General features: G+C 44.1%; 1 protein-coding gene across 11 annotated transcripts in view; it reads left to right on the top strand.

Annotated features, from left to right (window-relative positions):
• LOC147117531 (WAS/WASL-interacting protein family member 3-like) overlaps positions 1-12864 on the top strand; it is a 145769-nt gene extending 132905 nt beyond the window's left edge. For 9 of the 11 annotated variants that reach the window (XM_085988602.1, XM_085988601.1, XM_085988593.1 and 6 more), the window contains 2 exons: positions 7915-8019; positions 11922-12864. In XM_085988602.1, coding sequence (XP_085844728.1) covers positions 7915-8019; positions 11922-11962 — 146 coding nt within the window. In that variant the 3' untranslated portion in view covers positions 11963-12864. The remainder of the gene's footprint in view (positions 1-7914; positions 8020-11921) is intronic. The other 2 variants (XM_085988597.1, XM_085988600.1) reach the window with 1 other exon arrangement.
• The last annotated feature ends 1749 nt before the right edge of the window (positions 12865-14613 follow it).

The following is a 14613-nucleotide window of genomic DNA, read 5'->3' as shown; positions in this document are numbered from 1 at the left end:
GTCACCTGGTGTATCACAACGCAGAAGTGAGCAAGAGCAGATGGTGGAGACAGGGACAGCAGTGGAGAATCCTCGTCAGAGGCCGCAGGATGCTCCTAGCTCTACTCAGCTGCATGTAGACACTGAGCCTCAGGCCATCCAGAAAGAGAGCGGTGCTGGAGTTTCAGGACCAAGTGCAGGGGGCTCTGACTGGGTTTGCAACCATGGTGATTGTGCAGAGAACGGCGGAGTCCATCTCAAACATGAGCAATGCCATGGTGCATGCAATGGCAAATATAGGTCCCGCCATGGAAAGGACGGCAACCTCCACGGAGGACATAAACCGCCAGACTCAAATGAACATGCTCACTCTTCTAAATAGATGGTCAGCTATGGAGGATAGATGGGCATGCATCATGGAGAGGAATCAGAGGTACATAGACGTCCCCATTATGAGGACTGTCAGTACAGAGACGGGTCCTCATGGCCCCACTGATGTGCAGCAAGGTTCTCTCCAGCTACTTGCTAGCAGAGAAGTGCGGGTGGCCCATGATCCTAGGACCCCAGCTGTTCACAATATATATTAATGATCTGGACGAGGGAATTGGATGTAATATCTCCAAATTTGCAGACGACACAAAGCTGGGGGGGGAGGATATGCTGTGAGGAGATTGTCGTGAAACTCCAGCACGATTTGGACAGGTTGGGTGATTGGGCAGAAACATGGCAAATGCACTATAATGTGGATAAATGTGAGGTTAGCCACTTTGGTGGCAAAAACAGGAAGGCAGATTACTATTTGAATGGTAATAGATTGGGAGAAGGGGAAGTGCAAAGAGACCTGGGTGTTCTTGTACACCAGTCGCTGAAGGTAAGCATGCAGGTGCAGCAGGCGGTTAAGAAGGCAAATGGTATGTTGGCCTTCGTAGCAAGAGGGTTCGAGTACAAGAACAAGGATATCTTGCTGCAGTTGTACAGGGCCTTGGTGAGACCGCACCTTGAATATTGTGTGCAGTTTTGGTCGCCTTACCTGAGGAAGGACGTTCTTGCCATGGAAGGAGTGCAGCGAAGATTCACCAGGCTGATACCTGGGATGGCAGGAATGACGTATGAGGAGAGATTGTGTCGATTGGGCTTATACTCACTGGAGTTTAGAAGATTGAGAGGGGATCTCATCGAAACCTATAAAATTCTGTCAGGCCTGGACAGACTAGATGCAGGAAGGATGTTTCTGATGGCCGGGGAGTCCAGAACCAGGGGTCATAGTCTAAGGATAAGGGGTAAGCCATTTAGGACTGAAATGAGGAGGAATTTCTTCACCCAGAGAGTGGTGAACCTGTGGAATTCTCTGCCACAGAGGGCGGTGGAGGCCAGTTCATTAAGTATATTCAAGAAAGAGTTGGATATATTTCTTAAGGCTAAAGGGATCAAGGGATATGGGGAGAAGGCAGGGACCGGGTACTGAATTTGGATGATCAGCCATGATCTCATTGAATGGCGGAGCAGGCTCGAAGGGCCGAATGGCCTACTCCTGCTCCTATCTTCTATGTATCTATGAGAGGGATGATGGCGGGAGGTGACAGGCAAGTGGAGGCTCCTCTTCAAGCGCTCTAACTTCCATCCCCTTGCCAACCCCTCGGTCAGAGCCCCAGATGACTGCCAGAGCAGTGCTGGCCGAGTCTGCCCCTGTGCAGCCGCAGGAGGAGCAGCCTTTGGCGGAGCCTTCAAGGACTCCAAAACCCAGAGGACGACCGCCAAAGGTGTCTAAGCAGGTGCAGCAGGGAAGTGAGCAGGCTGTCTCTACATCTGCTGAAGCCACATGGGTAGCACAATGTAGAAGCACGCGTAAGAGAAGGATGACACACAAATGATCTCAAGGGTACTCACTTGGGTGTTCTGATAGAATTCAATGTTAAGTTTCTGTTCTTTTATTATTTTGGAATAAATTAATCTTGAACATTTGACATCGTAGCCATTTGTGTGATCCCAATTTGAGGTGGCGCAGTGAAGGGTGAGGGTGCCTTTTATGTCCAGCAATGCAGGTGACAGTGGATATAGAGTTAACAGACACTTACAGCCTTAAGACAGTCTCCCAAATCATGAAAACACCAACCTCGGACAGCTGGAATTGAGTGTGCAACTTTTAGACTGCAGTTGCAGCTGTGAAGTTTCCAGCTCGTTGGTCTTCCCGACACACTTGCCTGGCGTGATCTCCAAACGTTGGGAAACCCGACTCAAATGTTGGAAAGTTGCAAAAGGCTCTCAAAATTGTCGTTAACAAGCACTTAACAAGGAGTTAAGTGCCTTACATTCCTTACCTGCCACTTGGTGTCGGGTCTGTTGTGAAATGATAGACCCGACACGCTTGAAACTCACATGGAGGTGGGTTCGCAGCGGGTTTCCGACCTGCTGTCAATCATTGTGAGTTTAACAGCTGACCCGCCTCTGAACTCGCCCCCCTGAGCGCCGGCAAAATCGTGGCCTTGGGAGTGGGATGTGAACCCACACCATCCTGATTCTAAGGTGAGAGTGCTATCATTGAGCCAAGGCTGATACCAAGGTGAGCACTTCATTTGCTGGTGGAAAGGACCAGCAGCAGTGCAAACACCTGTCTCAAACAGGTGAACACTTAAATTTTAAATTTGGAGCATGTTGGTTCTGCACACTATTTCCCGCCATACTGGTGTGCAGGATCAAACATAAATTACACACATTTAAAATGGATAATAAATATATTGCGGGTCATGGGAAAGACACAGTGGGGGAGAAATTGGGTGGAGCCGCAAACGGGGCGCCAAGCTCGCCTGGGCGCCAGATTTAACGCAGTGTTTGGAGCAGTAGCGACCGCCGGAAATTCAGCTTGAGCGCCCCAAGAGGGACACGGGGCGAGGCTCGAGGCGCTCTGCGTCCCTCTTAGGGCGCTGAAACTGAATATCGCAGCGCAACGTGCCGCAGCGCGTGTGGCGCTGCGGCACGGCGCGCTGCGGTACTGCAGGCCTTCCTCCCATTCTTAAGGGGGAGGGGCCTGCGCCAGGGCGATCGGAGATTGCGAGTGCCGGGCTCTCGGAAAACAGCCGGCAATGCCGCGGGGGGTGATCAGGAGGCTGGGAACGGAGGTGCTGGCAGGCGGCCGCCGAAAAAAAAACGGCCGCCCCGCACCTCCACCTTAATTTGCGCCACTGCCGCCACAGGAAGGCCCCGTGAACCGGGCACCATTTGCGAATGGCGCGACAGAGGCGGTCGCTGCCAAATATCGAGATCGGGGCGGTAGCGGGGCGCTGCGCACACCGATGACATCATCGGAGGCGGCGCAGCGCAACAGGTTAACGCCGCCATTAGCGCCCCAGCTAAATATCGCAGGAGGCGCGGCCAGTGGCGCTAAAGCCACTGAGTGCCCTCTTTAGGCGCTAACTGGTGGTGCAGCCCACCGAATTTCTAGGCCAGTATATTTTAAAGGAAAGAGCTTGCACTTCAGTTCCTCAGGCTGTCTCAAAACACTTCAAAACCAATGAATTACTTTTGAAGTGTACTCCCTGTTGTTTGTAAGCAAACGCAGCAACCAATTTGCACATATCAAAGTCCCACAAACAGCAACAAGATAATTGACCAATAAATCTGTTTTGGTGATGTTGGTTGAGGGATATAATTGGCCAGGAAAACTTTCCTGCTTTTCTTCAAATAGTGCCATAGGATCTTTTACATCCACCTAACCAAATGGTTGGGGTCTTGGTTTAATGTCTCATCTGAAAGACAGCACCTCTGACATTGCAGCTCTTCCTTAGTACTGCATTGAACTGTCAGGCTAGATTATTTACTCAAGTCCAGGAGTGAGACTTGAACCCATCATATTTTGACTTGGAGATAAGAGTGCTACCTCCAAACCAAGCTGCAATGTCTTAACTGTTTTTCTTTTTCCTTTTGGCAACTAGATTCTCATGAGCATTTGTGCACATTGATGTAGGACAAAGGTGGCTAAATCTCATTTTGCAGACAAATTAGTGCCAGTGGAGGCTCTTCTTCCCAAAGACGGCAGACACAATGCCAGCACTTAAATATGTGAATGCCTGGCTAAGCATAATGTTGGATGCTTTTGGGGAAGTACCCCAGTCATTGTATGTCATGCTGTCAGTGACAATGCATGAATGAAGGCATGTCAGGGTGAACAATAGCCAATTAAACCTGGGTGCAGCTGATGAGATGCCACCAACCATATTTGTAGGGCTTGTCACATCTCCTGACAATGACCTTTTGAGGAAGTTTCTTTTCATGAGCTGGGCTAGCAGAGAGGCAGATGCAGAGTTGTGCCATCTGCTGCAAGGATATCTACAGCTATCGGTAGGCAGCATAAGACTACCACATCCAGTAACGATAATGGTGAGGCATGGCCTGAAACTTGGCTTCATCTCTTTGCAGGCAAGTTGCAGTTCTGATCTGTAGTTTCAGTGACAGAGAAGTATTAGCATCACCACAAACACTTCAAGCAGCCACCAGTAGGGGGTTGGGTACTGGTTGCTCTGTCACTTTTCCTGAAGACTCATGTCTGAACTTTAAGTTTCCTTTTCCTTCTCTTTTGCCTTTCACTTCTTAGTCCCCCACCACTTCAGTCTTGGCAAATGTCTTTGCCAAGATCTTTCTGAATTTTTGTCACTCAATGATTCACTACCCATTAATTGTCTCCATCCCTTTTAAATTTCACTTACAAGCAATCTTTTACTCCCACCACTAGTATGCTCCCTACACCCCTCTGAATTTATATCTGATACAGTGGCCCTGAAATTACGGTGCTTCCGACAGCATACGCACAGCGTACACTGTCGGAAGCCTTCAGAATGGCCCCGCAAGTTCCAGGTTTCCACATGTGCTGTGCATGCACAAAAACCCGGAACTTGCGATGTCAGGTTTCGCTTGGACAGATCCACCGCATCCGCTACAAATTCACTTTAGCTGGCGCAGAGTTACTGCCCAGTGAATGCCCATGATATCTTTATGTCTGGTAAAAGTAGGCGGAAGATCTTTTACCAGTGTAAGGGTTAAAATAAAGGTTACATTTTTAAAAATATGATTTAAACATACACATACATTTAAAATTTGTTTAGGTAAATTTTTCTCTCGTTTTAAAATGTTTAAATTTATTTTTCAAATTTAAATAATTTTTTGTAAATATTTAATGAAAGGGTCTTTTAGTTAATTTTGAACATGTGATCATTTATTTTTATTTATAAGTGGTGTGAAATTTTATTTATTAGGTAATTTCTATTATGCTCATGGGGATTCCGTACATAAATGAATCCCCCTTTTTGATTGGTTGGCCTGGCCCACATGATCCCAGGGATGCTCACGAACCGCATGCACCCCTGGATCTGTGGGCCTTTATATGCAGGTATATGCCTGCAGGCCTAGGACAGGAAGGCTGCAAATTTAATAGTGCTCAGGGGGTGGGTTTGAAGGCGGGTCTGCAGTCAAAATAGCAAAGATTGACGGCGGGTAGGAAACTCGCTGTCAACCCGGGCTTACTTCTAATTTTACGTTCTCCCCCACGGGTTACCCGCTGTTCGGGGAACATGCCAGCTCAACCTGGTGTGTTTTGAGTCTGCTCTGATGTTTCTGAAAAGCTGACAGCTGCAGAAGTGGTGTCAAGGGTGCCATGTTGCAGATGGTCAGTTTCAGAGCATAGAAAATGTTGGTTACTGCATTTTGAATACATATAGAGATTTCTTTAGCTTACAATTTTTTAGATTGAACTGTATGTCCAGTGCCACCTCATTAGGAAAATCTCTCTCACCATTGACAGATCGCTTTTGTCATCTCACCTGCAGCTGCCATCTATTGCAGCAACATCGGTGCACTTGAAGAAATCAAACCTTGGTCCTCCGAATCGTTCAACGGTCAGCTCCAACACCAACATCACCAGGCACACCAACATCACCAACCATCTCCGCCATCATTTAATGCTGCACTGGACACTGGGCATCAGCCCCTGACAACATTGCTGCCTAGGAGGCCAGCGATGGTATCACCATGACCAGATTTTCTTCACTTGACGCTGTAAACCCTGGCTGCCACATGATGCGCCAGGTTGACACCATCCCACACCAGCACCGTGAAGCATCCCTATAATGTCCAAGCCATTCCATGCACACTCATCACTATAGCAGGGGGTGGGGGATGTTATGTCTGAACAATCACTGGAACTCAGTAAGACACTTCTCAAGGTGCACTCAGATCTGTCCAGTAAGGGGCACTTTTGGAAAAATAGATTTCACTGTATGACAGCACATTACCAGAAACTTCATATGGACATTGGCTAAACCTCTCCAGTGCCTACCCTTATGTGTTGTTAGTTGGTATGCTTGCAGTAGGCTGAAGGTGAGTGCGAGGGGTGGCTAGTGAGATAGGGAAGTGATAAAGTAGATAGGGTTGGGTGGAGTTACAAGATAAGTTGGTGTGAGTAAGGATGTGCAGGAGAAGGGTATGGAAGGCAGAGTGATGGGGATGTGTTGAGTGGCACAGCAGGGTGAGTTTGAGTGTGGCTTTGCAGTAACATTTTGTGATCCACTGAGGTCTTTGAAAGGTTGGTGCCACTGCAGCCAGGGACCCCTGACGACATCACTGCTTTTGCCTTTCTGTGCAATGTGCAACCAGGCTGCGTTGGTGTCCTGGGGAGGTCTCTTCCACCCTTGGAAGGGAAGGGAACCTCCCTGCATGCTGTGACTCCCTCCATAAGCATATGGAGGGAGCTATTGGAGAGCCTGGATGCAAGCGTCCACCTTTGTGCAGTGCTTATCAGTGTTTTCAGCACCTCAATGCTGTAGAACACTGACAGAACCACTGTCAAACTCCATGTGGACGCGGTCCCTTTAACGAAACTGGATGATGATGCATCATCAGACCTGCTTCCTGTTAATTGGCCGGGAAGCCCGCAGGGCAGGATTAACGAGGCCAATCAAGGGAAAAATCACGTCTTCAGAACGGCTGCAGCTGGGAGCGGGACCAGAACCAGGAAACCAGCTCTCCCGCCACCATCCCGCCTCCTCCATTAAATTCACAGCCGAAGAGTCTGAAGCTCCGGAGACACTAGGTAAGTTTGTATTTTTTTTCCGGTTCGGAGGTGTACGCCGGCGGCAAGCTTCCGACCGCAATTTCCAGGCCTATGCTATTCAGCTGGCTTCAAAAAATTGGAAGCAAATAGTAACACTTCTGTTAGCTTGTCTGATAACAGCTAACTATTTGTGGTGTAAACTGTGCTAATATTGGAAAATCTAGGCTTGTGTCTAATCTGAATTTCTTGCCAATTACATTTTCTAAAGGGCTCAAAAGCAACGAGTGGACAATTTATTAATAATTTCCCCCCCAAAATTATTTCATCTCCACCCTCTGTGTCCATGAAAACGTCAGCTCCACTTTATGCAGGGAATAGCTTAGCTCCCCCAGAGTGCAGTTGTTGTAGTACTTCAGCCAACTATAATGTTTATTTAAAAAAAAATAGAAAATTATAAAATATATGAAAATTGGACCTGCTGCTGGAAAATTCAAAGATAGGATTCAAGAAAATATTTTTCTTAAGGCTTTAGGCTGCACTTGTGACCTTTTTAACATTTTATGAAAATAAAGAAAGTTGAGTAATTGTGTGGATTGATTGTCAACATTAACTAAATAAATACAATAGAGTTGCTTTTCTGCAGGTGGTTTCCCAAACATCTGCTGTAACTTCTCTGGGGTTTCCTCAGATCTTTCGCTGAAGTTACAGCAGGTGATTGGGAAAACCCCAGTGGAAATTCAACCTTGGTCTCTCTTTCAATACCATATATGTTTCATGTTAACATGAACTGTCTTCTTACAGAAACTGCATCTGAAAAATTCACTTAGGATAAATTAAAAATAAATGAGCTAGATTGTTTCTTATTTAGTGTATAATGTCTAATTGTTTGCATTCAGCAGATGACTTTGAGTCCAAGTATAATTTTCATTCAGTTGAAGACCTTCCACCTCCAGATGAATATAAATCATTTCCCAGGACATATCCCAGTAAGCAGCCCAGAGGTGAGCCCATCGTCTGTCAATTCAGCATTACGCTTGTGTCAATGGAGAATAATTTTAACCAAATGCACTCGGTGGAATGTTGACGCGATCAGATGACTTCAGTGGATAGTGAAATCGTGTAACATGGGCTGTCGATTTGATTGCTTCAGTTTCCCGCTGATGGGGGTAATTCAAAATTACCCCTTATGTTTTTCTGTGCATGCTTTTTTAAAATGTAGCATGATTTTTTTTTTCTACACATTATTTTACAGAAACTTTTTATTGTCAAACCCAATTCAGTAATTTGATTTGATACCAGGGAACAATGACAACAACTTATATATTTATATAGCACCTTTACCTAATAAAACATCCCAAATATATAAATAATAAATGTAAGGGGAAGGCTAATACTGGAAACTGAAGAAGGGGGAAAAAAAAGGATGTACAGTGAAATGATGTAAAATGAAGAGATTAACGCTCCTATTATACTGCACCAAGTGGCGTAATATTAGTCGTGTTTCTGAGAGTGATGGTTGTGGACAGCCGTGATTGTGCTGTCTGCTTGTACTGCTCATGTGTTTGGGAAAGCACAGCTTTGTGAACAAATACTGAAATGCATGCACTGAGCTGCATTCACTGGCCCCTGACTGCCATGAAAATTTCTACAGTCAGCTCTTTTCTAAATTTAATGGTGGTATAACGGAGTACTTTTTAAGGTTTAAGAAGATGGTTACGCAATGACTGCTTATACTTCAGTCAATTCAATTAATCAAATTGTCTATAACCAACCATTGAGCAGATTGTGTCAATACTGACAGCAAATACTCCACAGATTGCTTCGCTGGGGTGGGGTGGGGAAGATTGCATTGTATCAGCACTAAATGTGCAATGTTGCTGGAGATTTAGAGAATTATTGATTAACAAGTAATATAAAGTTGAGAATTAAAGGTGCTTCTGTAGTGCCCAATAAGATAAGAAAAATATTTAGTGCCTTTTACTTTATTCAACAAGCATCAATATTTTAAAATCAAAATACCAGAGTATTAATCTCTTATTTTATGCTTTCTCTCATCCTTAAAAATGAATCTTACTCTTTGTTTGAACTAGCTAGTTGACCTTGGTGACATCACAGCTGAGTGTGAACCTACCCTCATTTGATGTCCATGCACGCAAACCTTCCAGCAAGGGCCACTTGATAGCAATTGGGAATGGAACTCAAGCTGATCTTGGTTCCTTCCCTAGCACAAAGACATAGAGGGGACTTGTAGCACTCCTACCACCATCTAGACAGAGATCATCTAACCATGGGAACTTGAATCTTCTGGTCTTTATCACTCAGTACGATAGTTATCTTTGGAGTCATCGGGGAGGTGTGTTTTTTTTTAAAGTGAGAAGTTCAGTCTCATCATGGTGAGGAACATCAGTGCTGGGAAATGGAGCAATTTTATGCATTTTTTTCTTAAACCTTTTAATTTACCATGAATTAACTTTTCTCATGCAAGATGTGAGTCTATCAAGTATAGTGTGAACCTGCCAGTTACTTATGTATTAGTCTGAGACAAATACTTATGTGCACCATCAAGGGCTTGTTTTGAAATCACATTTCTTTCTGCTACCCGATATTGTGCCAGCCCACAGCTGGCGAGCTGCAGTTGGGTGGCTGTTTGACACCGGCAGCCTGATGGCAGCATGGTAAGGAGACCCAGACCTCCGAATAGATTTGCTCTCCCACCGCAGCCAGCGGATGCACTCTGCCGGTCTGCCATCCGATAGTTAAAATCTACCCCATGATAGCTATTTTGTTTCACTTGCTTTATTCCTCACCATGGTTGTTTTTATATATGTGCTTTTTCCTTGTATGTGGCATGTTCTTGGTTTGCTGGAACCATTTTGGGTATTCATAAAACTTGCTTTGGCTCACATTTCCAGCCAGACAATGTAATACTGAAAATTACAATGTAACAAAATAGACACCGAGTTAATCTGTATCAAGCAGTCACTACTATATTCACTGAGCAGATAGTGAGAAGAAAACTCCCTTTCCTTGAATTACTAGTTTGGAGATACAGTGAACAGTAGGTTCTGGGCAACTTCTATTTAATACACACAATCCTCCTTCAATATCTAGTTTCTAGGATTAATTCATGTTTCTCATTTTCATCTGTAAATTTTGAAATATAGTCTTACAACAAACATCTATTACTTTAGACAGATTATATGCAGCCTTTTATCACGAAATGATAGCACACTGTATGCTGCCTTTGGCTGTAATATATAGGGAATGCCAGCAAAGTTGGAGCCTTTTAAATTAGATTTCATTATTAGGGTGTTTTACAAGTGTTGATACCAAAGAGATTTCCTTGTGTTAGTGGCTATCTTACACTTTGAACATCAAAGCATAGACGTTCTTCTTTTGGTGTAGTTACTACCAACATGGCTATTGGTGGGTTATCGACAGACAAATGGAAATTGACTGTTTACACACAATTTCTATGGTTAGCTTATTAGCATAACGTCAGGGATAGAGTTGGATGAAGCTAGATAGCAGACTAGTGATGGGAATTGCAAATTGTGAGTAAGGAAAATTTAAAGGAATGGGAACAATTAAAGGGAAGTGTCACAATAAGTGGACCACATTTCTGAAAGCTTTCAGAGAACCTCGGCAGACATCTCAATCCATTATCGGCCTTTGTCAAGGCTAAAGGGGTAGGAGACTCGGGAGATGGGGAAAAATTAAGGGAAAGGAAACCCAAACTGCAGATATAGGACTGCCGATGGAGCACCTGACCTGGTTTGATGGCTACTGAAGTGGAGATGGCACTGCATGAGGTGAATGTGAGGAACCCTCTGTGCTCCTCTGTTACCATAGGTCAGCATGTCTGCAAGGAGATGGAGCCAGGTTTCAGGCCTATCTGCTGATCCAGACCCTGAGAAGACTGTTCCCCAGGTAGAAATGGTTGGTTTGACTAATCAGAATGTTGCTCACCCCATTATGCCTTGTTTTATGCTGTACCACTGCAAACCTGGTATTCTGGATTGGAATGCATCCAAGCAATTTTTCACCATTATGGTTAGTCAGAAATTCACCTATCTTAATAATGCCACAGGGTCTGCTGTTTCAGCTTTCTTTGTGAAGAAAAGCATCCACCTGCATTAGTTGTGTCCTAAAGTGAGGAGTTTTCACCCCAGTAGTGTACAGATGTGGATATGCAGATACCAATAGGTGGGCATAAAGCATCTCTTGAGCAGCGTAACATGTCTGCTAGTCCTCCATAGGTCCTCTTTTTCCAAACACATCAGATAGAAGGAATAATGTTGGGAAACCTATTGATGCCATTAATGGTGCTGGGGAAAAACCAGAGAATTTTATCTCATCAATTGGGGCTGGATTTTAATGCAAATCCCAGATGTGAAAGGCCAATATCTAACTTTGTGCACCATCTAGATTGGTAAATCATATGCAATGCACAATCAAATGTCCAATGTGAGCTTTCAATGGTTGATGCCTCTTAATGTCAGTGCAAAGTTGGAAAATTACCCTCTAAAAATCTTTGACGGTATCGGCTGTAACACTGGAGAAAGAAGAGCACCCATTGATGTAGGAGATGGCATTACCATTCTTAACAGTTTTATCTCTAGCTTCTTGGTGACTTATCGTGGGCTCTGCTTGTGTGCACAAGGTCTAGTGTGAAATTATAATTTAAGTCATTACCTTTAGTAGTGAGACGTAAGTTTTATTGTGACATTCTGAGCTCGGTTACGATTTTGACATCCACAATAAAGAGTTAATTTAACTGCTAGCTTGCTGCTCTATACCAATTACTAGCCTTGATTGAATGTAACTTGGAGTATATAGCGGAGGGAAGAAATGAACCATGTTTTACTTCCTAACTATTTTTTCTAAATGTCCTTTTGTACAGTTAGCCAAAAAGGTCATCGGGCTGCAACACCATTAAGATGAGTTCATTCATTGCTCGTGATCAAGGGTCCACATTTGCGGTCAGGTTGAAGACAGCATGTGACCTCAATGGAGGAAGATTTTTCTGTCTTGAACTCTCCCAATGAGCTTGTCCCATCAGTAAGATGAGAACAGAACTTTCTTCACATACTTGCAAAAACGGACTTCTCTCATAACTAATAAAGTGGCAAAGTTGTTCCATTGTCGATTACTTTTTACTCATTTGTATTCTAGCAAAATGGCTTGTATCAATATAAACTGGGTAATTTAAAAATATGACTATGTAAATATGCATTTTCATTTTTTTTAAAAATTAGGTAAGGATTATTTTATATTGCTATATCAAAAGTGTTCATTAACATTTTAGCTAAATAGACTATTGGGAAACGTGAATACTTCCCATTGAAGAGAAACAAATTACGTGGAAAACATTAAATGTTACTACACATGAAGTATTTTACATAAGTTCCAACTTATTGTTTCATTGTCGGTAACTTTAAATGGGAGATATTAAGTGTGCTTTTTTACTTTCATGCAGTCATTTTAGGTCAATCTAAATAAGCTCTGGCTTGTCAATTTCAGCACTAATTTTATTTGTCTTTATTCTTTTCTCACTGATGCATTTATCTCATGCCAGGAATTAATCTAAATTTGGATTTCCCTTTTAAGGAACTTTTTCCCATTTATATGGCAAAACACTTTTTTGGTTATTTATGTACTGCAGTTTCGTTACCAGCAGGCAGCACTATTACACTTGGTGACTGTACCATGGTTGAATACAAATGTTTTGTCGATGTCCACAATGGCCAAGTTGTGAGCTGTTAAAGGGGAGTAAAAATTCAATTAATTTACTCATCTTGTCTAGTCATTCTGACTTTAAATTATTAAATGTTGATTGTACTATTCTGTTTGCTGAGATTGTCATGTGCTGTTCTCTTCCTGCTTTAGTTGTTATTTAGCAATATTTAACAAAGCACTTCAGAGGCTACACTTAATAGTCTGAATGCTGTTTGTATCTATGTCTGGTCTTATATTTAAAAGCATTTCTTTCAATATTGGTACACAAGATGCCATAGTCTGAGAAGTAGTTTCTCATGTAGTTACTCTCACACATGAAAACAAATCTGTAGCCTTTTACAAGCTTGTGATTGCAATTAGTTTCACAAAGCTGGCCTGATTTTGCTGAATTAGTCACACGTAGAATCTATATTTTTCTTTATCATTTTTCATTCACAAAATAATATCATTCTCAAGCACAAATTATCCAAATCATTTGTAAGCTATTTAGAAAAGTGTACTGCTTCACAAGCTTTTGATTTCTTCCCTCATCATGATAATGGTATTATTGCCATTTATTAGAGTATTTAGCAAGCTGTAGTAATAATTATCACAACTGTTAGAAAAGTGGGCCTAGAAATTCAGTTGGCGCCGCGCCAGGGCTTTAGCGCCGGCGCTAAGTCCCCCTGCGCGCGCCAAAAATTCAGTAGCGCCGCGCCCAAACGGCTGCCGGCGCTACTGAAAGGGTGTTTGCGCCTGAAAATGGGCGCTACCTGCCGCATTGCGGCGCTATTCCGGCGCCCGATGCGGTGCGGCAGGCTCGGGAAGTGCAGGCCTGCTCCTTCAGTTAAGGAGGAGCTGCCTGCACCCGCCCGCTGGCCAGTCAAATCTTCACAAAAATGAGCCCGGCACCTCGGGGAAGTGCCGGGCTCGCAGCCCAGAAGCATCTGTTCCGCGGGGGGGGGGGGGGGGTGGAGGAGTCCGGGGAGGGAGGTGCGGGCCGGTGGGAAAGCGGCCGGCGGCCGCGCGACCTTAATGCGCCGGCGCAAACTCCTGTAAGACTCGGTTGCCAGAGTCTTAGTTGCGGCTGCCACGGGCGAGGCGGCCGCAACTCAATTTTGGCGCTGGGGCCCGTCACCACGGCAACCAGGACGCTGCGCACACCGATGACGTCATCGGTGCCGGCGCAGCGCAACCGGTCTACCGCTGATGGTAGGGCCCCAGGGAATTTCTGAACCGGCTGTAAGTCCAGCGCAATGACCTCTAGCGCCGCAAAATGGGCGCAAAGCCCACTCAATTTCTAGGCCGTGATATTTTAACTTGTATCTATATGTTTAACATTGAGTAGTCATTCTGCAATTGCTTGTGTCTGTCACATTAGCTACATGTCAGTGAATGTGACCCTGCCACCCCCTTCCAGAGGTAATCTTTTCAAGTGCACTCTAAATGTTTTTATACATTGCTAGAATCTTGCACATAACAGCAGTTTGAAGAGTTCAAGCTAGGTTTAACTGAATGGCAAATGGAGATGCTGATCCAGACGTTGTTCTTACTTACAAGTTCCACAGGTTTGTTAATATTTCTTCACTTCACCTGACTGAAGAATATTTAAAAGACTGAATATAGAAAGTAATTAGCAGTGTAAAAACAATTGAACTAAACTATAAAATATTTTAAGCACCTAAATACAGAACAGTTTATACTTTGCGAACTGCAGCAAACTTCTGTCCAAGAAATAAAAAACAAATACAAGATTAGATGTAGTTTATTTAGGCCCGGATTTTCCATTCCCCATGACTTGCGTACGCCGTTGTAAGCCTTGTAAAAGGCCCCGCAAGTTCTGGGTTTCCGCATGCGTGAAAACCCGGAACTTGTGA

The sequence above is a fragment of the Somniosus microcephalus genome, chromosome 5 (genome assembly GCF_052327205.1).
Source record: "Somniosus microcephalus isolate GS21.2 chromosome 5, FLI_Smic_1.0, whole genome shotgun sequence".
Classification (NCBI taxonomy): domain Eukaryota; kingdom Metazoa; phylum Chordata; class Chondrichthyes; order Squaliformes; family Somniosidae; genus Somniosus; species Somniosus microcephalus.
This window is presented reverse-complemented; position numbering and strand designations above follow the sequence as displayed.